Genomic DNA, 27,473 nt, shown 5'->3' with positions numbered 1-27,473 from the left:
CCAGCTTTCTGTAGCAGCCCGTCCTTCCGGGATATACGAAGCGCGGTGACGTCAGCATGTCCCTCCGCCCTATGCGTTTCGTCACACAACGACGTGCTCCAGGACGACGTCAGTGGTGACGGATGGTGTGCATACTGTTTGAAGGATTTTGTTTCATCACAACTTGGACTTTTGAATTTATCTATTTTTACTTTATTTTCACATTTATTTTCACATCTTCTTTAGTGGGACTTAGCGCAACTCTATATGGGAATTTATTTAGTACTATGTGTATCTCACAGGGGAGTTGCTGCTTCTAAGTACAATGTTGTATGGAAATAGCTCAGTTTTTCCCTCGTTATAAAGTGTATATTTTTATGTTTTTGTCTTTTTTTTTTTTTTTCTTTTTTTTTTTTTTAGATGTAATTTTAGATTCTTTGAGATCTCAATAAATGTGTTTTGTGTCCCATTCTGTAGACTATCTGCCAGAAAACGGACGTATATTCTCCAGAGTATGAAGCCAACACCAGGGCACTGAAAGCCATCAGTAAGGTAAGTCTCCAATCTATGCAGTGTGTGCGGTCTTCCAATGGTTGGCAGATCCAAAGGCTTTCTCTTACCATTGGTAGTCAGATCGTCCAATCTCTTCCAGCAGATACAGAAAGGTTATTTGTGGATTTTTTTTTTTTTTATGTTTCTAGTTAGTAAAGCAATGCAACGAGGGGGCTCGGAAAATGGAGAGGACGGAACAGATGTACACGCTACAAACTCAACTTGAATTTGGGAAGATAAAGGTAAGGAAAACGATTCCCCACATTCACACCTATTTATACACAAATCCGGTGTGGTGACTGGTGAGCGGCACTTCAGCAATCTCACAGTGCAATGCACTCGGGCCCTCCTACGGGCCATATATAGATAAGGTTATTGGAGGATTGCTGCACATAAAATGCATTAAATGTAAAAAGTTACAAAGAATCCAAAAAGCATTTCAAAAGTATTCTATTATATGACCAGGCTAGCAAGATTCCGCCCTTCCTTCCTATCTGTTGTTTGAAATACAGTAAAACCTTGTTTTGAGAGTAACTTGGTTTAAGAGCGCTTTGCAAGACAAGCAACTTTTTCAAATAAATTTTGACTTGATATACAAGCGATGTCTTGATATACAAGTAGCCTCAAGTCACAGCTAAGTATAAAAGAGAAGAGAGGCGCCTCTAAGTGTAGCAATATGGTTAAATTTAATGAAGGTTCAACATTTAGCAACTCACATGGTTGATGATTGGAACAGGCACATCTAAGTATGCAGGCATCCGGGGTAAAGCTGTCCATATAGACCATCCTCCGCACCGCCATCTACGTCATCCTTTCCATGCTGCCCCTCGCTTTCAGATCGCTTTACTGCAGGGTGGTCTTCCGGTCAGGATTACAGACTGGCAGCTGGTGGTTCAGAAGATGGTCTATGTGGACAGCTTTAGCCCGGATGCCTGCATCCTTAGATGTGACTGTTTTATTCATCAACCATGTGAGTTGCTAAATGTTGTACCTTCATTAAATGGAACCATATTACTACACTTAGAGGCGCCTCTCTTCTCTTTGATACTCTGTAGCTCCTGCAAGATTTTGCTTCAAATCCCCTTGTGGAAGCGGCTATTTATGGATGGACATTTTATGGTTATAATGCTATAATGCAATGCTATAATCTTCTTATATGGACTATAAACTGAAGGATTTATGAATAAATGGTTGTGGAACGAATCATCTGAGTTTCCATTATTTCTTATGGGGAAATTCGCTTTGATATAAGAGTGCTTTGGATTACAAGCATGTTTCCGGAACGAATTATGCTCGCAATCCAAGGTTTTACTGTGTGTGTGTGTGTGTGTGTGTGTATGTGTATGTGTATATGTGTGATATATATATATATATATATATATATATATATATATATATATATATATATATATATATATATATATATATATATTATATCACACTATATTACCAAAAGTAGGGGTGCGCACCCAAAGATGGCTCCATGTGACCCTGCACAAAGCAAGGTCCATAAAGGCATGGATGAGCGAGTTTGGGGTGCAGGAACTTGACTGGCCTGCACAAAGTCCTGACCTCATCCTGATTGAACATCTTTGTAATGAAATAGAGCGGAGACTGTGAGCCAGGCCTTTTCGCCCAACATCAGCGCCTGACCTCACAAAGGCGCTTTTGAAAGAACGGTCAAACATCCCCATAGACACAGTCCTAAACCTTGTGGACAGCCTTCCCAGAAGAGTTGAAGCTGTTATAGCTGCAAAGGGTGGGCCAACTCAATAGTGAACCCTACGGACTAAGACTGGGATGCCATTAAAGTTCATGTGTGTGTAAAGGCATCCCAATACTTTTGGTGATCTAGTGTGTGTGTGTGGTGGGGGCTGGAGTGTAACCACGGCTTAAAGAAAAGGCTGCGGAGGTCCCTGGCAGAGGGCGGAATAAGGTAAGTCTCCTTATTCTGAGACCCATAGAGCAGTTAACCTGTGCAGTGAGAGAGACCCCACTGTAAGAGGAGGTTATTTCTAATTCCTGGAGTTGGGCTTTAAATTGGAATTTAGCCCCCCTTTTTAGGTATATCTACAGCCATGTTTTTTTATTTTTTTGGGGGGGGGGGTTGGATAGAGAGAGGTTTTTAACTGGTAGGAATGTAGAAGACAGGTGTTGGGCTCTGGATCCTATAAATCAGTAGATGTTGGGAATTCTTCTCCTTAGGCAGCTTTTTCAGAGATGGCGGCTAACAATTGTCTCTTTGCCAGAGTAGGGAACTGCGCTTATGGGTTTACTAGGAGGAAAGTGCCAAAAACAATGCATAAAGTCCAGAATTAATTTTACTCAGATTCTTATATCACAAAAAAAACATGTTTGGGGGGTTCAAGGGTCCCCCTTTCATCAGGGTTGGTACTGTTACACAAAGTGCATCCTGGAGTGACTAAACTGGAGGGATCCTGAGAAGTAAATAGTATTAAAGTTCCAGAAGGCCCTAAGGCTTAACCAATATCTGGAGTGATCATACGAATTACCCCTGAGGACCCCTTCATTTTTATCAGTTAGTACACACTTTGTTCAACAGTACCAACCCTGATGAAGGAGAAACCTTTGTACCTCTGAAACATGTTGGCTTCTTATCACATAGGAGTCTGAATAAAATTAATTTGGACCTTCTGCGTTCTGTTTTGGGTGCTTTCCTCTTTGTACACCCAGTCCCTATTGCAGCAAAACCCAGATTTAATTTTACCCAGACTCTCATATCATCAAGAGCCAACATGTTTCGAAGGTTCAAAGGGTCCCCCTTCGTCAGGGTTGGTACTGTTGAACAAAGAGTGTACTGGACTGGTAAAACTGGAGGTCTCCTGGGGTGGGGGGGGGGGGGGTTAATTGGTATGATCCTTCTGGATTGGTCAATACTAGTTGCCCCTCAGAATACCTCCCAGTTTTTTATCAGTTCAGTACACACACTTTGTTCAAAAGTACCAACCCTGATGAAGGAGAAACCTTTGTACCCCTGAAACATGTTGGCTTCTTATCATATAGGAGTCTGAATAAAATTAAATCTGGACCTTATACGTTTTGTTTTGGGTGCTTTCTTTGTACACCCAGTCTCTATTGCAGCAAAACCCAGATTTAATTTTACCCAGACTCTCATATCATCAAAAGCCAACATGTTTCGAAGGTTCAAAGGGTCCCCCTTCATCAGGGTTGGTACTTACTGTTGAACAAAGAGCGTACTGGACTGATAAAACTGGAGGACTCCTGGGGGGGTCAATACTAGTTGACTAGTGTAACTTCACCTGCTTTCTGAAAGCTCAAAAAAGCTTTATAGTTTCTGCACTTTGAAGGGGTGTAGAGAAGAGAAGACTGCAGATAAACAGGTACATCTTGTGTAGGAGGGCTTGTTTAATCTCTGTGTATCACCTCGGGCCAGTCACTTCACCGGGTATATGGAAGGGCTTGCAACCACTTTGGAGGACATTTTTTGACAGTGGCACATTTTTTTTTCTTGTTCGCAGCCCTTCCCTCTGATCTCCGCCTCCCGCTGGCTCCTGAAAAGAGGTGAGCTCCTGCTGATGGAAGAATCTGGAATCTTCCGCAAAGGCTTCGGAAGGCCCTACTACTACCTCTTCCTATTTAACGATGTCCTCATCATTACGAAGAAGAAGAGGTAAATGGACAGAAAATCCATAGCTCACAGTGTAACCCTTTATGACCGCATTATGCATATATGCTAGGGTAGGATGGGTGGGCCCTAACACCCAGCTGCCCCATCTATGCTTTGCTATCTTATTCTGGATCGTGCTCCTTCGTGCCCCCCAGAATCATGACTGAGCTGTCAACAACAGCTCACAGTCCGCTACTGACAATATGGAGCCAGTAAGCAAGGTTCCCAGTGATGTCAGGACCATGCAGCCAATTACATTGCAGCAAGATCAGGAACCCCACCTACTGGCTCCGGGCGTCACCTCCCATTGAAAGCACCGACTCTGGCCTGCATGAAGGAGTTCAATTAAATACATACATGTGACTGTTTTTATATGCCACGAGATTTGGAGATTTTGTTCTGTTCCTGTTATAATCAGGTGGGGAGTGGGTGGTGGTAAGTAGTGGTGGTGGGGAGTGGTGGTGGGGTAGTGGTAAGTAGTGGTGGTGGGGAGTGGGTGATGTTAAGTAGTGGTGGTAGTGATGTGGTGATGGTAAGTAGTGGTGGTGGTAAGTAGTAGTGATGGTGGGTGGTGGTAATTGGGGGTGGTGGTGGAGAGTGGGTGATGGTAAGTAGTGGTGGTGGTAAGTAGTGATGGGTAATGGGTGGTGGTATGTAGCGGTTGTGGGGAGTAGAGTGGTGGCAAGTAGTGGTGGTGGTGGGGAGTGGGTGGTGATGAGTAGTGGTGGTAAGTAATGGTGGTGGTGGTGGTGGTAATTACTGGAGGTGGAGTGGGTGATGGTTAGTGGTGGTGGTAAGTGGCGGGGAGTGGGTGGTGGTAAGTAGTGTTGGTGGTGGGGAGTGGGTGGTGGTAAGTAGTGGTGGTAAGTAATGGTGGTGGTTATGGTAATTTAGATGTGGGGAGTGGGTGGTGGTGGTAATTGGTGGTGGTGGTGGTAAGTAGTGGTGGGGGGGTGATCGTGGTTGTGGTAAGTAGTGGGTGGTGGGGGGTAGTGGTGGTAAGTAATGGTGGTGGTAATTTAGATGTGGGGAGTGGGTGGTGGTGGTAAGTAGTGGTGGGGGGGGGGGGGGTGATCGTGGTTGTGGTAAGTAGTGGGGGGTGGTGGTGGTAAGTAGTGGTGGTAAGTAATGGTGGTGGTGGTAATTTTAGATGTGGGGAATGGGTGGTGGTGGTAATTTTAGATTTGGGGAGTGGGTGGTGGTGGTAAGTAGTGGTGGGGGGGGGGGGTGATGATCGTGGTTGTGGTAAGTAGTGGGTGGTGGGGGGTGGTGGTGGTAAGTAATGGTGGTGGTGGTAATTTTAGATGTGGGGAGTGGGTGGTGGTGGGAATTAGTGGTGGTGCTGGTAAGTAGTGGTGGGGGGGGGGGCCCGGGGGGTGATGGTGGTTGTGGTAAGTAGTGGGTGGTGGGGGGGTGGTTGTGGTAAGTAGTGGTGGGGTGTTTTTTGTTTGTTTAGTTGAAGGGTTGCAGCTTGTAATGCAGTGATGTTGGGCGATGGTGATGTTGGGTTGATGGTGATGTTGGGTTGATGGTGATGTTGGGTTGATGGTGATGTTGGGTTGATGGTGATGTTGGGTTGATGGTGATGTTGGGTTGATGGTGATGTTGGGTTGATGGTGGGTGATGTTGGGCGATGTTGGATGACTGTTGTAGACCTGAACAGACCAGCTCATGGTGGCGTTTGTGAGGTCCTGTTTGACCTAATTGAAGTTACATTGCTTTGTCATCCTCTAACCCGCAGCGAGGACAGCTATCTGGTGACGGATTATGTGAAGACGGATCAGTACGCCATCGATGAGATCGATATTGGAGACGGCGTGGTTTCTCCCCCGGGAAAGTCGGGGACTGCTGGAAACCGAAGTCCAGCTGGACCATATCCGTTCCAGATAACCATGAGGAAAAACAGCGAGGGGCGACAGGAGCAGATTATGCTGGCAACGGATACACTGTGAGTATTGGGCGGAGGAATTCTGGGTAATGACAGCGGGTGGACCTGGCGTGGGTATAATAAACCCTTAGGCTGACCATACACAGTGCAAATTTATTTCCTGCAACCACGGCAAGAAATTTGCACGATTCCCCATTCAACACAAACCACGCTGACAGGGGAATCCCTCCTGCCAGGTTATGGTCTTCTCTGGGTGGTAGAAGACCTTCGCCCTGGGAGAAGACAGTGATTATCGCTGGCGGCTATAGCAGACACTTGCAAAAATGGGATGCCAATCTGGCAAAGGTTGATCGATCAATCAACTTGGTACATTCAGCCTGTCCATTAACCAATTGAATCTTGGCCAGTTCCTGCTGAACCGACTGAGATTCAAACCACGTACGGCCGGCCTTCCATATGCCCGGTGAAGTGACCGGCCTCAGGTGACACACAGAGATGAAACAAATCCTCCTACATAAGTTGTACCTGTTTATCTGCAGTCGTCTCTTCTCTACATCCATTCAAAAGTCCAGAATTTAAAAAGTTTTGTCTGCGCTGTCAGAAAACAGGGGGGCAGGGAGCTGAAATTACACTCTGCAGAGCTCACAGCGGCAGGGTGGCTTGTACAGGCAAAACAACGTATGGATACGTTGCTCGCGTGGTGGCAGCTAGGGGGCGAGCGCCCCCTATCGTCAGCGGGGAAGCCGATGCACAGGGCAAGCACCTGACACCTGCTATCCCTCCCCGCTGAGAGAGGACGGTCGGCTGTTGTAAACACAGCTGACCGTTCTTCTCCCTGGGATGGTCACAGAGCTCCTGTGATCCTTCTATATAGGAACACAGGTCTCTATGATCATTCCACAAGCCACGCCCCCCCCCCCTTACAGTTAGAATCATTCCCCTAGGCTCACATCTAACCCTTTTGATCACCCCTAGGCTAACCCCTTCCCTGCCAGTGTCATGATTACAGTGCATATTTTTAGCACTGATTACTGTAGTAATGTCACTGGTCCCCCCAAAAGTGTCAAAAATGCCAGTCAGGGGTCCGATCTGTCCGCCGCAATGTTGCAGTCCCGCTAAAAATCGCAGATCGCCACCATTACTAGACAAAAAAGAAAACAATAAAAATGACATAAATCTTTCCCTTAATAAGTAAACGCAATAACTTTTGCGTAAACCAATCAAAATACACTTATTGCGATTTTTTTTTTTTTTTTTTTTACCAAAAATATGTAGCCGAAAACAAATTGGCCTAAAATGTTAAATTCTGATTTTTAAATTTTTATTTTTGAGAATGTCACATAGCAGAATGTGAAAAAAATATTATTTTTTTTATTTATTTTTTTTCAGAATTGTCGCTATTTTTTTTGTTTATAGCGCAAAAAATAAAAATCGCAGAGGTGATCCAATACCACCAAAAGAAAGCTCTATTTGTGGGGGAAAAATGAATTTTATTTGGGTACAGCGTCGCACGACCGCGCAATTGTCCGTTAAAGTAACGCAGTGCCGAATTGCAAAATAGGGCCTGGTCATTAAGGGGGCAAATCCTTTCCGGTCTTAAAGTGGTTAAAAGACCTGGAGACCTCGGTGTAGAGTGACCTTCATACCAGATCCTGGTCATGGCTGGTCCTGAAAAGTAAACCATGAGATTCAGAGGGCTAAAAAAGTTCCCCAGTCCCACCCCATTCCCTTCTGTGATCTGAGGATCCTGGAACAAGTCTGCTGGTGATGCCGGAACACGCTTGTAGTTGCTTCACACTGAGGGAAGAAAGTCACATGATCATGTCTCCAGGAAATACTCTCCCAGTGGCCCTCCATGGAGCTGTGTGCTCTTCTTCTGCAAGGAGATTACACACAACTCAGTTTGCTGGATTGTGTGACATTCCTGATAGATATGTGCAGAATGGAAAACATTTTGTTTTGTTTCGGATCGATTCGTTTTGTTACTAATTTTGTTCTGTTGAGTTGTTTCAGAATTCGTTGAATTTAATTTCATTTAGTTAATTTATTTTCAAACTAATTCCAAATTTTTGGAATGATTCAAATTCGGAGCGGTAAAAAACAATTATCGGGGCATGCTGGGTTGATTACGTCACAAGGGGGGGCGGGTTTCACTTCCTGTCCCATAGACAAAGGAGGAAGTGAGAAGGAATCTCTACAAAGTGAGGGAATCCTTGGTTGTCACCAGATCTAGTGTCCCCATTGGAAGATTTCCACTCTATTACTGTTCTGATGCAAGCCTAAAATGTGGGATTTTCTTTTACTTTCAATGATGACGGTAAACAGGACAAATAGAGAGGATGAATCTCCCTAGGATTGCATTCACACCTTAGCTTCTCATTTTTAAATGTTTTTTTTTTTTATTTATTTTTTTTAGCTTTTTTATAAAGAGGTTTAAAGTGTTTTTGAGCTTTGGCATGTTTTTATTAGCCAATAGAGAAAAATATCTGTTTCGTTATTTGTTGCTATGTTTTTCAGCTTTTTCATCTGCATGTATTTATTTATTTTGTTAGGGGTTATTTATAGGGGTTAATTTATTTTATTATTATTTTTTTTGTTAGGTGTTGGGGTTAGGGGTTAATATTAGGGTTAGGAGTTTAGGACATGGTTTGTATTAATGTTAGGGTTAATTTATTTTTATTTATTTTAATTATTTTCTTTTTTATTTATGCATTTTGTTTTGCATTTTTTTTTAGGGAGTTATCGTTCGGGTTAGGAATTCATTTATTTATTTTATTATTTATTATAAACGTTATGTCTATTTATTTCTATTTTTTTTTTTTTTTTTTTGGGTTAGGGGTTATTTCTAGTGTTAGGGTTTATTCATTTTATGGGGACAGGGTTATGGTTAGTATTAGAGATGGGGTTAGTATTTTGGGTTAGAGATTAGGGTTTATTTATTTTATTTATGTATTAATAATATTTACTATTATTATATTTATTTATTTTGTTAGGCTAGGTGTTCGGGGTTTGGGACAGAGTTAGTATTAGGGTTAGGGGTTCATTTGTTTTTATAATTAATTTGTTTTTATTTATTTTATTCATCTATTTTTTATTATTATTTTATGTATTTTGTTTTGCAATTTTTTTTGTTAGGGGGGTTTTCCTTGGGGTTAGGATTTAGTTTATTTTAAATATATCTATTTTATTTTTGGGGTTAGGGGTTATTATTAGTGTTAGGGTTTATTCATTTAATGGGGGACAGGCTTATGGTTAGTATTAGGGATGGGGTTAGTAGTTTGGGTTAGATTAGGGTTCATTTATTAATTTTATTATTTGTTTATTAATAATTATTATTATATTTATTTTGTTAGGCTAGGGGTTTGGGTTAGGGGTTTGGGACAGGGTTAGTATTAGGGTGAGGGGTTAATTTATTTTTATTATTTAGTTTTATTTATTGTATTCATTTATTTATAAATATTATTATTTATGTATTTTATTTGTTTTACTTTTTTTTTTTTTGTTAGGGGTTATGTTTAGTAGTTTTTTTTTTATTATTTAATATTTATTATATTTATTTTGTTAGGTTAGATGTTGGAGTTAGGGGTTATTATTAGTGTTGGAGTTAGGGGTTGGGGACAGGGTTATGGTTAATATTAGGGATGGGGTTAGTATTCGAGTTAAAGGTTAGGATTAATGTGTTTATTTTATTATGGTTATTTTATGTATTTTTTAAATATTTATTTATATTTGAGCTGAAAAACCCATGACCGAACATGCTACAACGCTCAAAGCGGAGATCGCACATTTATTTCTGTGGGAAAAAAAAAAAACATCTGCTCGATTCGAGCTACAAAAAAAGCTCCAGAACTTTTTGGCTTCAAGTGACTTGGAGCGGAGATTTGAACCATAGGAAATAGATTTTTTTTTTTTTTCTCCTCCGGTCTTATTGGAGCTTTGAGCTGCAAAACTCTCAGGTATGAATCCAGCCTAGGGGCGCAGACAGCAATAAAAGTGCTGTATCCAAAATGGGGGTGGAATTTTGCCTTTAGTTACACTTTGAGGTCACACTTCCCACCCACAGACAGTATTTGCAGTTCGATCTCATGTCGCTGGGTTGAATCGCCCACCACTTTGTTGCGTGGTCGAAATATGGGGGCTGTCGCTGAAGAAACTTCTTCTGAAGGAGGATCTTCTTTGCTTCGCTCTCCCAAACCAACGTTTGGATAGCTGGTACTATAGTACTTCACTATCACTAGCTGCATGCTTGTTCCAGGTCAATGACTCCCTCAATAGGAAAGTGAGGATGAGAGTTACCTTAAACATGGAGTCACCAAAGCAGCTGCTATATTCTCCTTCTAAATAGGATATCTCTAATATCAGCCTTATAAAGCTCCTTCACATTGTATTGCTTCCTGTCATGCTGATCCCGTGTCTTCATCACTGAGTCACTGATTCGGATAAACTGAGTAGAGTAGAATTTGTTATTCAGGTCAGGGATTCAGACTTCATGTGCTGCGTGCTTTTTCCAGGTTGGTGATTTAGAATTTAGGGAAGCCAGGGACAGCCTGGATCCTGCCATGTGGACATTCTTACTCATACTTGTTTCTGTTTGCAGGAGTGACCGGGCCCGATGGATCACTGCGCTGGAGGTCAAAGAAGAAAATAGACGTTATAGCAAATCCAAGACAGCAGGTAAGAGGAAATAAGGGCAGGTTTGCTCGCTGGAAGCTTACAGGGAGAGGGTAGAGAGCAACAGGCTTGTATAGGCATTTGATGGTCAGGTGTCTAAAAAGGTAATGCTGGTGTGATGGACAGTTGTCCCAACAAGGTCATACAGTTGTGAAGGTCAGGTGTCCAACAAGGCCATATAAAGGTGTGAGGGTCAGGGGACCAACTGGTCACATGTCCAACAAGGTCATATACTGTAGTCAGAATGATTAGGTGTCCAAAAAGGCCATATAGGAGTGATGGGCAGTTGTCAAGCAAAACCATATAGTTGTGATAGTTGGGTGTTGAAGAAGGTCATACACCTGTGAAGGTTAGGTGTTCCAACAAGGCCATATAGGTAGGTATGAAGGTCAGGGGTCCATAAAGGTTATATAGGTATGAAGGTCAGGTGTCCAACAAGGTGATATAGGTGTGAAGGTCAGGTGTCCAACAAGGTGATATAGGTGTGAAGGTTAGGTGTCCATCAAGGTCATATATGTGTAAAGGTTAGGTGTCCAAGGTCATATAAAGGTGTGAAGGTCAGGTTTCCAGCAATGCCATATAGGTACGAAGGTCAGGGGTCCATAAAGGTCATATAGGTGTGAAGGTCAGGTGTCCGTAAAGGTCATATAGGTGTGAAGGTCAGGTGTCCGTAAAGGTCATATAGGTGTGAAGGTCAGGTGTCCCAACAAGGTCATATAGGTGTGAAGGTCAGTGTCCAACAAGGTCATATAGGTGTGAAGGTTAGTATCCAACAAGGTCTTTATAGGTGTGAAGGTTAGGTGTCCATCAAGGCCATATAAAGGTGTAAAGGTCTAACTGGTCAGGTGTCCAAGGTCGTATGGGTGTAATGATCAGGAGTCCATCAAGGCCATATAGGACTGATGGGCATTGTCCAGCAAACCCACGTAGTTGTGATAGTCAGGTCTCTAACAAGGTCATATAGGTAAGCTGTCAGGTGTCCAACGAGGCCATATATAGGTGTGAGTGGCAGGCGTCCAGCAAGGCAATATAGATGTGATAAGTGTTCAGTAAGGCCATATAAGTGTAATGGTAAGGTGTTCTACAAAGCCATATAGGTGTGATAGTCAGGTCCCCAGATGATCAGGTGTCCAATAAGGTTATAAAGGTGTGAAGGTCGGGGTTTCCACAAACCTTTAGCTATTCAGTGTCTAATGTAATCTATACCCAGAAGGCTTTTATAACCTGGACACACGAGTTGCTTTAAGATGATCCCATCTGCATGTTTACTGAGGAACATAAACTGTAAATGGACAATAGTTTTTTCCTGGACATAGAACAGTGGAAGTGTTCAGAATATCTGTGGAGGGCAGAGATTAGAGGCTTTGATGATGCTCTTGTCTGAATCGGCTCTCGGATTCTAATTCTATCATCTCTTCCAGGATTGCGCCAGGTGGAGATTACAAAGGCCTACATGGCGAAACAGGCGGACGAGGTGTCTCTGCAGCAAGCAGACGTAGTCTTGGTGCTTCAGGAGGAAGACGGTAAATACAGATCAGGGTCGTCCTTCATAAATTGCATAAAATGTTATTTGGTAAATGGAAGTGAAATGAGACCTGTAGAAATGAGGTTTGAAGGCAGCCATTGCTGGCCTGGCTTCCTCTAAATACTACCTACTGGATGTCATGCTGATCCAGTGGCTTCACTGATTTGGAACAAATATGCAGATCTGAAGTTCTGAACCTTCGCCAATATTCCTGATCTGAATGTGTGTCCCAGGTGGTGACTCAAAGCACTGACACCGTAGACAGCCAGAAAAGTGGTGTTTTGGGAGGTCAGAAATTTTTGCCTTTGTATTTTGTTCCCAGCACAGGGCTCTGTTCATGCTAAATATTTTATAATGAATTCACGATTTCAAATTCTACTACAAATATTTTTTCAATATTCTATAGACGCAACATACTGGGAGGGTGTTCACGGGCCATCAACATCAGGTGCCCCTCCTCTCTTTAGGTTTTACTTCTTTGTGTTGCCTGGCCCCCATGTGCTCCATTATTCCACCCCCCCCCCCCCAACACTTCAGCGCTGCTGAGTTCCCCTTCTCACCCCTCCCACTGACTGCTGTGGAGGATTGTTTGAGGATGGAGAGTGGGGAAGGAGCTGGTAAATTTTTACTTTACCGTCCCCTTCCTTTTCTGAATGAATACAGTCAGTGATGCGTACTGATCACTGACTGTCCATTCATACCCGAAGCATAGTACATTGTGTTTACTATGCTGCGGTATGTGAATGAACAGGAAGCACTCATCACAGAGCACTTCCCATCCACTGTTTAATGCATCTGAGGCCTCAGTCCCATTCTTTGTCTCAAAAGAGAGACAACAGGGGCCTGTTTAGACCCTGGATAGTTCCATAAAGGGCCCCTAAAAAAAAAAAAAAACAATTAAAAAAAGTTAAACTGAAAAATAAAATAAGATAATGAATATAAACTACTGACATTATTTATGCTGCCCTGCTGACCCCGTCCGCGCTGCCCTGCTGACCCCGTCCGCGCTGCCCTGCTGACCCCGTCCGCGCCGCCCTGCTGACCCCGTCCGCGCTGCCCTGCTGACCCCGTCCGCGCTGCCCTGCTGACCCCGTCCGCGCTGCCCTGCTGACCCCGTCCGCGCTGCCCTGCTGACGGGACACGCCGTCCACTGTCCTGCTGACGGGACACGCCGTCCACTGTCCTGCTGACGGGACACGCCGTCCACTGTCCTGCTGACGGGACACGCCGTCCACTGTCCTGCTGACGGGACACGCCGTCCACTGTCCTGTTGACGGGACACGCCGTCCACTGTCCTGTTGACGGGACACGCCGTCCACTGTCCTGCTGACGGGACACGCCGTCCACTGTCCTGCTGACGGGACACGCCGTCCACTGTCCTGCTGACGGGACACGCCGTCCACTGTCCTGCTGACGGGACACGCCGTCCACTGTCCTGCTGACGGGACACGCCGTCCACTGTCCTGCTGACGGGACACGCCGTCCACCGTCCACTTTCCTGCTGACGGGACACGCCGTCCACCGTCCACTTTCCTGCTGACGGGAAACGCCGTCCACCGTCCACTGTCCTGCTGACGGGACACGCCGTCCACTGCCCACTGTCCTGCTGACGGGACACGCCGTCCACCGCCCACTGTCCTGCTGACGGGACACGCCGTCCACCGTCCACTTTCCTGCTGATGGGACACGCCGTCCACCGTCCACTGTCCTGCTGACGGGACACGCCGTCCACTGTCCTGCTGACGGGACACGCCGTCCACTGTCCTGCTGACGGGACACGCCGTCCACTGTCCTGCTGACGGGACACGCCGTCCACTGTCCTGCTGACGGGACACGCCGTCCACTGTCCTGCTGACGGGACACGCCGTCCACTGTCCTGCTGACGGGACACGCCGTCCACTGTCCTGCTGACGGGACACGCCGTCCACTGTCCTGCTGACGGGACACGCCGTCCACTGTCCTGCTGACGGGACACGCCGTCCACTGTCCTGCTGACGGGACACGCCGTCCACTGTCCTGCTGACGGGACACGCCGTCCACTGTCCTGCTGACGGGACACGCCGCCCACTGTCCTGCTGACGGGACACGCCGCCCACTGTCCTGCTGACGGGACACGCCGCCCACTGTCCTGCTGACGGGACACGCCGCCCACTGTCCTGCTGACGGGACACGCCGCCCACTGTCCTGCTGACGGGACACGCCGCCCACTGTCCTGCTGACGGGACACGCCGCCCACTGTCCTGCTGACGGGACACGCCGCCCACTGTCCTGCTGACGGGACACGCCGTCCACTGTCCTGCTGACGGGACACGCCGTCCACTGTCCTGCTGACGGGACACGCCGTCCACTGTCCTGCTGACGGGACACGCCGTCCACTGTCCTGCTGACGGGACACGCCGTCCACTGTCCTGCTGACGGGACACGCCGTCCACTGTCCTGCTGACGGGACACGCCGTCCACTGTCCTGCTGACGGGACACGCCGTCCACTGTCCTGCTGACGGGACACGCCGTCCACCGTCCACTTTCCTGCTGACGGGACACGCCGTCCACCGTCCACTTTCCTGCTGACGGGACACGATGTCCACCGTCCACTTTCCTGCTGACGGGACACGCCGTCCACTGTTCTGCTGATGGGACGCCGTCCACTGCCCTGCTGACGGGACGCCGTCCACTTCCCTTATAAAAAATAATTTAATAAATGCTGTTTACAGAATCGCACTTCCTGCTATAATATAATCCAAGTGCATAAAAATCACAATAAAAAGCCACCAAAGTGCACCGTGCAATCATGTAAATTTCAAAACCGTGAATAATATTGGATTCAAAATGTTTACAGATAAGACCATATGATGGTTAATAAAGTGAAAAAAATTATTCAATGACAAGAAAAAAACGTCCTTAGTGTATATTCCTTCATTCAGGTGTCACCCCTGTGCTCTCTGGCCTCTCACCTGAATTTTGCTTAAAATAATCAGGTAGCATTATCTCCCCGTTGTTGCTGTATATCCTGCTTGCCACTAGGTGTCCCCTGTAATGTTCCCCACTGCTCTATTTCCTGTGTGGGTAATGGGTATACTTTCGGAGACTTCTAGGGGTTCTCTCGCCATATAATTTAGGATTGGGTTATATGAAAGATAGTCTCTCATGGTGTAGTAAGTTTGTATAACATTTATTTAAAATAAATAGAAGTAACTCAAATTTTAAAACCATGTATCCGGAAACAATCCACTAGCGCCGTACTCCTTTCCATGTTTTCGTCACTTCCGGTTACCTCCGCTTACGCCCTATGCGTTCAGGGGAAGAAGTCCTGTGGGCATGAGGTAACGCGTAGGGTAGGAGCGGAGTAACCAGAAGTGACGAAAACACCGAAAGGAATACGGCGTTCGTGGATTGGCGCCGGATTATTTTTTATTTTTTCCTATGGTCCACAGCTCCATCTAGTGGCCTTAATGCAGTAATATTTCCCATTGTCAGAGCTGTGGTGCATAATAAATATGACTTTGTAACAAATGATTCTATATAACTTATATAGAAAATAAATGCAACTATTGGAATAATGGAAAGTAATCCCTTTTAAATGGGGAGTAATGCTTCATTGTGTCCATTAGATGGAGCTGCGGTGCATAGAAAATACGACTTTGTAAAAAGAGATATAATCTAACGATTCTAGAGAACGCCAAAACTCACCGTTGTTTTTTTTTTTTTTTTAATTTTTTCTTTAGGTTGGTATCAGGGTGAACGACTCCGGGATGGTGAGCGCGGTTGGTTCCCGCAGTCCTGTGCCAAAGAAATTACTAACCAGGTAGCGGTGGAGCGCAATGTTAAACGCATGGAGAGGCTGCGGATTGAAACTGACGTCTAGCCGAACTGAGAGCAGATTTATATAACAAATTGTATCGAACTGACATCCCGAGGTGCGCGATAGCCGCACCCGGTTCTAACAGGCTGCCCCTGTGGACTCCAGTCCTCATTTAGGAATATCGATGAGCCGAGGTACACAACTGATTTCAACTTTTTTTTTTTTTTTTTTTGTCTGTGAAAATTTTTTTTTTTTTTTTAACCTAACCAGCACTGGAAGGGATATCAGGAGTGCCACCGATTACATTTCTTACCTCTATTGTATCACATTGCCGGATATTCAGCATGACCTCTGTTTCTCTAGAATCGAAATCTCATTTTATATTCTTTTTATCTGGACTGTGATCAGACATCTTCTTCTGGCCGGGGTCTCCAAACCTCAGCCCATGTGCCGAATCTGCAAGATTTTATTGTGCCACTTGGTGTAAGATGGAACTTTGAAGGGGACCCTGATGTAAGGGGGACTTTATTGTAAGGTGTCATTTTATGTGGAGCTTCTCACGGGGTGGGGGGGGCAAGCGGGGGGGGGGGAGATAAGATAATTTCCCCGCCCCTCCTCTTCATTGTCCATTCCCAGAGTGTCTCACATTCTGTGAACAGAATGCGAGATGTTCGGTGAATGGATAAGGGGAGAACAGAGCTTTCACCCACCCCCTCCTTTACCTTTGTCCATTCATATTTGCATTCTGTAAACAGAATAGAAGGCTTTCAATGAATGGACAAGGTATCTTCACAACATGATTCCATTTTGTAAGTGGGACTTTAATGTAAGGGGAGACTCTGGTGAGGATTCCTATGTAAGGGGGGACTCTGATGTATGGGGAGAGTCTGGTGAGGACTGCAATGTAAAGGGATCTCTAAAATATTCGGGGGGAGAGTGGTGAGGACTCCTATGTCAAGGGGACTCTGATGTACGGGAAGACTCTGGTGAGGACTCCTATGTAAAGGGGACTCTGATGTACAGGGAGATTCTGGTGATGTACGGGGAGACTCAGGTAAGGACTCCTATGTCAAGGGGACTCTGATGTATGGGGAGAGTCTGGTGAGGACTCCTATGTCAAGGGGACTCTGATGTACGGGAAGACTCTGGTGAGGACTCCTATGTAAAGGGGACTCTGATTTACAGGGAGATTCTGGTGATGTACGGGGAGACTCAGGTAAGGACTCCTATGTCAAGGGGACTCTGATGTATGGGGAGAGTCTGGTGAGGACTTCGATGTCAAGGGGATACTGATGTTTGGGGAGACTCTGGTGAGGACTCCTATGTCAAGGGGACTCTGATGTATGGGGAGAGTCTGGTGAGGACTTCGATGTCAAGGGGATTCTGATGTATGGGGAGACTCTGGTGAGGACTCCTATGTCAAGGGGACTCTGATGTACGGGGAGACTCTGGTGAGGACTCCTATGTCAAGGGGACTCTGATGTATGGGGAGAGTCTGGTGAGGACTTCGATGTCAAGGGGATTCTGATGTATGGGGAGACTCTGGTGAGGACTCCTATGTCAAGGGGACTCTGATGTACGGGGAGACTCTGGTGAGGACTCCTATGTCAAGGGGACTCTGATGTATGGGGAGACCCTGGTGAGGACTCCTATGTCAAGGGGACTCTGATGTATGGGGAGAGTCTGGTGAGGACTTCGATGTCAAGGGGATTCTGATGTATGGGGAGACTCTGGTGAGGACTCCTATGTCAAGGAGACTCTGGTGAGGACTCCTATGTCAAGGTGACTCTGATGTATGGGGAGAGTCTGGTGAGGACTGCAATGTAAAGGGATCTCTGATGTAAGGGGAGAGTCTGGTGAGGACTCTGGACTCCTATGTAAGGGGGAACTTTGATGGAGACTCTGGTGTAAGGGGTCGACTTTGGGGGATTCCCATGTAAGGTGGACTTTAATGGGGACTCTTAATTTTTTTTGTGGGCTAATGACAATTTGCAAAATATGCAATGCGTCCCTCAGACTGAAAATTCTGGAGACACCTGATGTATGGGTATACAGGTTATTATTGCTGTTTTTAAGAGGTCTATTTAGAAAATAATTCCCAGATCTACGTGTCTGTGAAACTGCGTGACCATTTGTTCTGTGTCAGTGGTGGCAAAATCAAATGTTACTTGCCTATTTTCCAGGTCGGATGTTATTCATTCATCAGAATAAGAAAATACTTCATTATGGCCAGTAGATGGAGCTGATGATCATATGAAATATTTTATGCTAATGACGTAATAAACAGCACCATCTAGTGGCCGTAATGCGGTATTTCTTATAACTGGTCCTTTTTTAAAGAAATTAATAGCATGCGACCTCGAGAGAAAATAGCCATACTCCATGATGAATGTAGAGTCTCATTGGACAAATGCCTCTGCATATCTTGTATATATACAACCCCCTCCCTCCCTACCAAGAGTTTCAAAGTCTAACAATAACAGAGCTGTACATGTAATCCTGCACAAGGTGAACGGAAGAATCTTTTCATTGTAAATATTTCTTCTTCATAAATCAAAAGGACACGATAAAGGGGTCTATTTATAAAGCAGTAAATGTAACTTTTACCAAACATTCTCTGGTGTTTAATAATTTACTGACATTTAAAACACATGGACCTGAAAGATTCACCTGCAGAGAATGTTTGCTGAATATTCGATTTATTACAATATAAATACACCCTTCAATATTTTTAATATAGTCGGAACGGAAGACACATGGAATCTAAATAGAGGTCTATTTATTAAAAAATAAATAAATGCATAGCCATTTAAATACTAAATGTACATGCGATTTGTGTAAATTGGGCCAAAATTAATGTTCTTTATAATGGGCAGTCATTGTAATGAAAATAAATACTGCATTATGGCCACTAGATGGAGCTGTGGAGCATAGGAAATATGTCTGTGTAACAAGAGATACGATGTAACAATTCTAGAGGGAATTTGAAAATAAATGTAACCATTGGAATAATGGGAAGTAATACTGCCCTATGTCCATTAGATGGAGTTGTGGTTCCCTCTGGCGTTCTCTAGAATGGTTACACTGTATCTCCTTTTGCTCAACAGCTCCATCTAATGGACATAATACAGTATTACCATTTTTAAAAGTATTACTTCCCATTATTCCAATGGTTACATTTATTTTCTTAATCTCCTCCTGGCATTCTCTAGAATTGTTACATTGTATCTCTTGTTACAAAGACATAACAATTCTAGAGAATGCCAGAGGGGATTAAACAAATAAATGTAACCATTGGAATAATGGGAAGTAATACTTTTAAAAATGGTTAATAATACTGCATTATGTCCATTAAAAGGAGCTGCGGAGAAAAGGAAATATGACTTTGTAAAAAGAGATACAGTGTAACCATTCTAGAGAATGCCAGAGGGAACCACAGCTCCATCTATTGGACATAGGGCAGTATTACTTCCCATTATTCCAATGGTTACACTAATTTTCAAATTCCCTCTGGTGTTCTCTAGAATTGTTGTATTGTATAGGCTAGAATTGTTGTATTGTATATGCTAGAATTGTTTGTATTGTGTAGGCATATTTCCTGTGTTCCACAGCTCCATCTAATGGACATAATGCAGTATTACTTCCCATTTTTAAAAATATTACTTCCCATTATTCCAATGATGACATTTATTTTCAAATTCGGTCTCGAATTGCTATATTGTATCTCTTGTTACAAAGACATTTTTCCTATGCTCCACAGCTCTTTAATAGGAAATTATACGGCATTATGGCCACTAGATGGCGCTGCGGAGCAGCGAAAATACGACTTTGTAACAAGAGATGCAATAGAACAATTCTAGAGCATGCCAGAAGGGATTATAAAAATGTAACCATTGTAATAATGGGAAGTAATACTTTTAAAAAATGGTAAACAATACTGCATTATGTCCATTAGATGGAGCTGTGGAGCAAAGGAAATACAAGTTAGTAAAAAGAGATACAGTGTAACCATTCTAGAGAATGCCAGAGGGAACCACAGCTCCATCTAATGGACATAGGGCAGTATTACTTCCCATTATTCTAATGGTTACATTTATTTTCAAATTCCCTCTTGTGTTCTCTAGAATTGTTGTATAGGCATATTTCTTGTTCCACAGCTCCATCTAATGGACATAATGCAGTATTACTTCCCATTTTTAAAAATATTACTTCCCATTATTCCAATGATGACATTTATTTTCAAATTCGGTCTCAAATTGTTATATTGTATCTCTTGTTACAAAGACCTTTTCCTATGTTTCACAGCTCCTATTATAGGAAATGATACTGCATTATGGCCACTAGATGGAGCTGCGGAGCAAAGGAAATATGACTTTGTAACAAGAGATGCAATGTAACAATTCTAGAGCATGCCAGAGGGGATTAAGAAAGTAAATGTCATCATTGGAATAATGGGAAGTAATAAAGTTTAAAACAGGAAGTAATACTGCATTATATCCATTAGATGGATCTGTGGAGATGAGGAATATGACTTTGAATAAAAAAAAAGATAGTGTAACAATTCTAGAGGGCGCTAGAGGGAATTAGAAAATGTAACCAATGGAATGGCTGTTATTTTTTTTTTTTTTTTAAATAAATTAAATAAATGGACCTGAAAGTGTACTGGGGGTGGTGTGCTATATTTTTTTGTACTGAGAAGATATATTTTTAATGTTGGTTCTCTTTGGGGGCTGAATTGGATAAGGTGAAGAAAATAAAAGTTGTTTCTCACAATAGAGGAGCCGACTCGTGTTTTTCTGTTGTTTGGTTGTTATGGACGTCTTTTACACAAAGATCTTTTTCTAGACCTTATGTGGGTTCCATTCCATAGACCCGGTCCATATTTTGATTTTTTTTTTTTTTTTTAAATCACAGCCAAACCGCTAAATATGAACTAAGGCAACTATGTATAAAAAGTTCACCAAGCGAATGTGGCGCACAGTCTAATGAAACCCGTCCTTTTAGGTTTCATCCCGAGGACTTCATCAGAGGCTTAGGTTTCATCCCGAGGACTTCATCAGAGGCTTGGAGTAGGTTAGTCATCACACTACGGGTGGTGGTTCCTGGGCTCTCCCTTTCCCCCGGGGAGAAACCACTTCCCATTCCCTCCTGTCACATGACCCGGGAAGCGGCATGTATTACGTCACTTCCAGCTTACCAGCCGTTATTCCTCGGCTAATGTAGCCAAGGATGCAGCTAATCAAACACCATCTGCAGTGGAATAGCTGCATTAGAGGACACGGGAGACCCCGCGCCCCCCCTCCAATGTCTCCATAAAGAGGACCATGTCACCTGCCTATGCTATCCCATAGAGGGGGGGGGGGGCTTGTGATATCAATACAGTTAAAAAAAAAAGTGTACAAAAAGTAATTGTATGACAATTTTACACACACCATATAAAAAGTCCAGCGTAGGGACAGCATGTGTACGTAACATCCACTGCGCCACACAGGTGAGATATTATCGGCAAGAGCGAGAGTAATAGTTCGGTGGTTATAATTCACAGTTTATTCTAAACTGATAATCTGTAAAGGGTGGTAAAGTATCGCCTATGGAGAATTTTGGGTATCACCATTTTCTTTGTGATTTTATGGGCCTGTGCAATTTTATGGCTTGACTTGTTTTGGTATCGATTTACTCAGTTTTCCACCTGTCGGCTCAGTTTTGATTCTGTGGCCTTAGTCCCGCGGCCTCAGGTTTTTAGTCCCGCGGCCTCAGGTTTTTAGTCCCGCGGCCTCAGGTTTTTAGTCCCGCGGCCTCAGGTTTTTAGTCCCGCGGCCTCAGGTTTTTAGTCCCGCGGCCTCAGGTTTTTAGTCCCGCGGCCTCAGGTTTTTAGCCCCGCGGCCTCAGGTTTTTAGTCCCGCGGCCTCAGGTTTTTAGTCCCGCGGCCTCAGGTTTTTAGTCCCGCGGCCTCAGGTTTTTAGTCCCGCGGGCTCAGGTTTTTAGTCCCGCGGGCTCAGGTTGATTATCCTGGCCTCAGTTTAGACCCGCAGACTCAGGTTGTGAATCATGGCATCAGTTTTAGTCTTGTGGTCTCAGTTTTAGTCCCGTGGCCTCAGGTTGAGAATCATGGCCTCAGTTTTAGTCCCGTGGCCTCGGTTTTAGTCCCGTGGCCTCGGGTTGAGAATCATGGCCTGAGTTTTAGTCCCCTGGCCTGAGTTTTAGTCCCCTGGCCTGAGTTTTAGTCCCCTGGCCTGAGTTTTAGTCCCCTGGCCTGAGTTTTAGTCCCCTGGCCTGAGTTTTAGTCCCCTGGCCTGAGTTTTAGTCCCCTGGCCTGAGTTTTAGTCCCCTGGCCTGAGTTTTAGTCCCCTGGCCTCAGGTTGAGAATCATGGCATCAGTTTTAGTCCTGCAGCCTCAGGTTTAGTCCTGTGGTGACAGATTGATATGCGATTTGAGATAAGAAATGTATACGTTTTTCTGAACCAATGCTTGTAACCATGCAAAGTTCTATCAATAAATGCTACAAATTTATTTTTAAAACAATATGGCATTTTTTTTCCTTTTTATATCATCAAATGTTTCATTTTGATCCAGTGTACATTGTCCGGTTAATCAGATTTGTAAAAGCATTTATTTCTATTTTCTCTCTTTATTATGAAAACTGCACTGCCCATAACTAACCACAAGATGGCAGCACAGTCCCACATTACTGGTAGAATTGGTCATAGAAGATGTTGAAGTATAATGGTCTCATCCTGCCTCCTTTCTGGTCACACTGCTAGCATTTTTCTAGAGTTTAAAGGGTAACTCCACTTTCTCTGTCGCTCATTGACAGACGTAGTCCTCTTTGATTCACATCAATTGGGTTATGTTGTCTCCGCAGGAGTAGGACTAGGCAGAAAGAAAAAAACGTTCTGGCTCCACCCTAGGGGCAGTCCCAGAGGGTATATCCTCCCTCTCTCTGCTACAGGAAATCAGTTTTTTTCTGTCTAGTCAGGAGTAAGGACCTAAGTTCCTTGCTGGGATCTCTGGTCCTGGCAAGATTTTTTTTTTAGAAAAAATATTTTTTTAGGTAGTTTCTCCAGTGTTTTTTCCTGTGAGATCTTCAAGCAAATTACGCCGGATCTGGGCGACAGTTGTGGTCACCCCAGCCGGCCTACGAGCGCGCGCAGACCATTGCATCGCGCTTGGTCGGCCGCGACACATTCAAGTAAGTATGCGGGGCCGGGCGACGGGCTGGATGTTGAGATCCAGTGGTCACCCCGGTTTCTGCCTACGAGCGCGTGCAGACCAGAGCTCCGCGCTGGGTCGGCCGCGACAGAGTCCCATTGGAGGGACTGACCTTGCGAGTTAAAAGTCTCGCTTGGACGCCAGGAACCAGAGAGTCGAGGCGTCCGGAGTGGTCAACAACCCCCCACCCCGGTGGAGAGGGTATTGTGAAGAGAGGGTGCCTGTCGGTTCGGTATGGTGAGTAAATGTTTCCTTTTCCTCGTTATGAGGCATTTTGGAATATGGGCCCCTCCATACATGGTCAGTATCTTTCTGACACTAAAAGTCCCCATTGTAAATACAGCATGTGTTTGGTGGGCAAGCGGACTTGGTTTGGGAGCTAACACTCTACCCAGCAGACTGCAGTATTACAGCAGACATAGAAGGTATAATCCTACCTTGACTGTAGTGGACCTCCTGCAGAGCGATAAACCGCCATTAGCGTGGTATGCAGGTGGATGTGCTGGGAAGACGATACTTCGGCAATCCGCCGCCATTTTGCTGTAGACCAGGTACACGAATGTCCGCAGGTCACGCCGGCCGCCATTTTTTTTGGAGTCTATTGTCTCCCGTATGGGGGCGGCCATGTTTGAAGAGCCCAGCTAACCTCGAGGAGAGCTGGGAACGCCGGAAGGCGTACACAGGGGGCGGAGCCACTTCCTTCTACCCGGGAAAACGAACACAGTTCTTCCCAGTCTGTAAGAGACAAACGCTGACTGCAGTTGTTAGGAAACTTCTCTGCATCGGGTGGTGAGCCTTGAGGGTCCCTCTCTCTCTCTCTCTCTCTCTCTCTCTCTCTCTCTCTGTGGGGGTCAAGAAGCAGGTACACTGAGGGGCGCTATTGCGCTAGGGGGATACATATAAAAAAAAAAAAAAAAAAGTTTTTTTCTGGCAAAGTGTCCTGGGTTAACATGGACCCTGCCACTCATGTATCTCCACCGAATCCCCTCGAGGTGTCTGCAGGATCCTCCAGCACCCCGCTTACGATTGAATCATTGTCAGCTATTATGGAGACCTTTGTGTCCCGGGTGGAAGTGGCTTGTCAGGGACAGGGCGCAAGAAAGCGACCCCCGCCTAACCCCATGTTATCTGAAACTTCGGATTCAGAATCTGAGCCTATTTCTGCAGTTGCAGGTACCTCATCTGGGATTGGTGTCTCGGGTACTGTCTCTTCAGACAGTGAGGAGGATGTTTCGGCATCAGCCATAGCCCGAGAGGAAGCGTTGGTAAACGCACTCATTGTATCTGTTCAAGAGACCTTAAGATTACAGGGTTTTCCGTCGGAAGTAGCTGAGACTGAGATCCCCTTTGGGACTAAAAAACGCATCAAAGTGGCGAAGGTTTTTCCATTGCCCAAATGTTTTTGGCAATCCGATCAAAGAAGAATGGAATCTGCCAAAACGCACTTCTGCTATTTCTAAACGCATTAACAGGCGTTATTCGTTTGAGGAAACCCTCATTAAGAAATGGACAGAACCACCTGTGGTGGATTCACCAATTGCTAGATTGAATAAAGCCACGGTTATTCCTTTAGAAGACGCTCCGTCTTTTAAGGATCCGGTGGATCGCAAGATAGAAGCTATGTCTCGCACCATGTTTTCCTTGATTGGATCAGCTTTCAGACCAATAATTGCTATTGGTCTGGTTTCACAGACTGTAACTGAATGGACCAAATGGTTACGCCGGGACTTAGAAGAGGTCCCTCAGGCGGTATCAGATTTGTTGGAACAGATGATACAGGGGTTTGTGTGTGATGCGGCGTTAGACGCCACTCCATTATTGGCGCGAGCATCAGTTTCAGCAGTGGTTCTCAGACGTACACTGTGGCTAAAAGGTTGGTTAGCCGACCAAGGTTCCAAAAAAGCATTGGCTAATATCCCCTTTTCAGGAGAGCGTTTATTTGGAGCCAACTTAGATGAGATCATTAAGGATCTCACGGGAGGAAAGAGCACCTTTTTACCGCAAAATGCTAAGGGTAAAGGACCTTGTCAAAGATGAGGGCCTTCTTTTTCTGCTCACAAAAAAAAATTTTCGTCCCGCAGGTGAAAAAATGAAGTCCTCCAAAGCTCCTTCAGGAGGCTTCAGGGGACGTTGGTCGGGCAAGCAAAAGCCCGCCCCTTCCAGACCTGAAGATAAGTCTACTAAACCCTGAAGGTGCGCCCCCACCCATAACTGGGGTGGGGGGACGTCTTCGCCGGTTCCCAGATCCATGGCTCTCCAGAATCCCGGACAAGTGGGTTTGCAAAGTCATAAGGTCAGGGTACAAGATCGAGTTTCGATCTCTCCCACCGGCGCATTTCTTCCCTTCCAATATCCGACTATCCCCGGATCGTTTAGAAGATCTGCGGAGAGCAGTCACGGATTTACTACAACAAGGAGTGGTAGTCCACGTTCCTTGGACAGAACGTTTTCAAGGGTTTTATTCAAACCTATTTACAATACCCAGGAAAGAGGGCAAAGTGCGTCCAATTCTGGACTTAAGGGCACTCAATTCCTTTGTCAACATAAGAAAATTCAAAATGGAATCCATTCGCACAGTAGCAGCCTTCCTGCATTCAGGGGATGTCCTAGCGTCCATAGACATCAAGGACGCCTATCTTCACATTCCCATTTACGCAGGACATCAGCGGTTTCTACGTTTTTCCGTAGAAGAGAACCACTATCAGTTTGTGGCGTTACCTTTCGGTCTTGCCACGGCTCCTCGGGTCTTCACGAAGGTGTTGGCCCCAATGTTGGCACTACTGCGCCAAAGAGGCATATCGATTCTAGGTTACCTAGACGATCTCCTGCTTCATGCAGAGTCTCCTCAGACGGGACATACTAAAACATTTAATGTGAAAATGGCTTAATGTAGCTTAATGTGTAATAAAGTGCCTAAACCATAACCAATTGCCCTGAAACTTTGCACAGACTAAGTTTTTAACTGTTCTAATATATCCTAGAAGTTTCATGTAGTTTGGTCTTCCACGAGGCAAACTGGGGACATTAAGCTTGTTTTTTGGGGAGCTTAATGTGGCTTAACGTACAAGAAAGAGCTTAGATGTGAACCAATTTCCCCCAAACTTGGCACAATAGAAGAGTCTATCAATTCAAACATATTCTGAAAATTTCAGATCATTTGGTAAATCACACCAAAAGTTATTCACATTAAGCTATTTTTTTACAATACTAAAACGTTTAATGTCCACGGCTTAATGTAAAAAGAGCTTAATGTACCAAAATGTGCCTAAACCTCAACCAATTGTCCTGAAACTTTGCACAGCCCAAGTTCTGCACTTTCCAAAGCTATCCCGGAGGTTTCATCGATTTTGGTCTCCCACGTGGAAAACTGGGGACATTAAGCTCTTTTTTTGGGGCGCTTAATGTGGCTTAACGTACAAAAAAGAGCTTAGATGTGAACCAATTTCCCCCAAACTTGGCACAATAGAAGAGTCTATCAATTCAAACATATTCTGAAAATTTCAGATCATTTGGTAAATCACACCAAAAGTTATTCACATTAAGCTCTTTTTGTACAATACTAAAACGTTTAATGTCCTTAGCTTAATGTAAAAAGAGCTTAACGTACCAAAATGTGCTTAAACCTCAACCAATTGTCTTGAAACTTTGCACAGCCCAAGTTCTGCACTTCTCAAAGCTATCCTGGATGTTTCATCGATTTTGGTCTCCCACACGGAAAACTGGGGACATTAAGCTCTTTTTTTGGGGCGCTTAATGTGGCTTAACGTACAAAAAAGAGCTTAGATGTGAACCAATTTCCCCCAAACTTGGCACAATAGAAGAGCCTATCTATTCCAACATATTCTGAAAATTTCAGATCATTTGGTAAATCACACCAAAAGTTATTCACATTAAGCTCTTTTTAGCAATCATAAAAACGCATAGCTTAATGTGAAAAGAGCTTAACGTACCAAAATGTGCCTAAACCTCAACCAATTGTCTTGAAACTTTGCACAGTCCCAGTTCTGCACTTCTCAAAGCTATCCTGGAGGTTTCATCGATTTTGGTCTCCCACACGGAAAACTGGGGACATTAAGCTCTTTTTTTGGGGCGCTTAATGTGGCTTAACGTACAAAAAAGAGCCTATATGTGAACCAATTTCCCTCAAACTTGGCACAATAGAAGAGTCTATCAATTCCAACATATTCTGAAAATTTTAG

General features: G+C 44.5%; 1 protein-coding gene across 1 annotated transcript in view; it reads left to right on the top strand.

Annotated features, from left to right (window-relative positions):
* ARHGEF16 (Rho guanine nucleotide exchange factor 16) overlaps window positions 1-16,266 on the top strand; it is a gene marked incomplete at its 5' end in the record, with an annotated part of 69,976 nt that extends 53,710 nt beyond the window's left edge. The window contains 7 exons of the mRNA XM_082273304.1: window positions 457-531; window positions 681-773; window positions 4,032-4,183; window positions 5,922-6,128; window positions 10,666-10,742; window positions 12,161-12,262; window positions 15,988-16,266. Of these exons, the coding sequence (XP_082129430.1) occupies window positions 457-531; window positions 681-773; window positions 4,032-4,183; window positions 5,922-6,128; window positions 10,666-10,742; window positions 12,161-12,262; window positions 15,988-16,127 (846 nt within the window). The 3' untranslated portion in view covers window positions 16,128-16,266. The remainder of the gene's footprint in view (window positions 1-456; window positions 532-680; window positions 774-4,031; window positions 4,184-5,921; window positions 6,129-10,665; window positions 10,743-12,160; window positions 12,263-15,987) is intronic.
* Window positions 16,267-27,473: the final 11,207 nt, after the last annotated feature.

Source organism: Pelophylax lessonae (assembly GCF_965119305.1).
Source record: "Pelophylax lessonae genome assembly, chromosome: 12".
In the NCBI taxonomy this organism is placed as follows: domain Eukaryota; kingdom Metazoa; phylum Chordata; class Amphibia; order Anura; family Ranidae; genus Pelophylax; species Pelophylax lessonae.
Note: the sequence above shows the minus strand (reverse complement) of the source record. Positions and strands in the feature narration are given on the sequence as shown.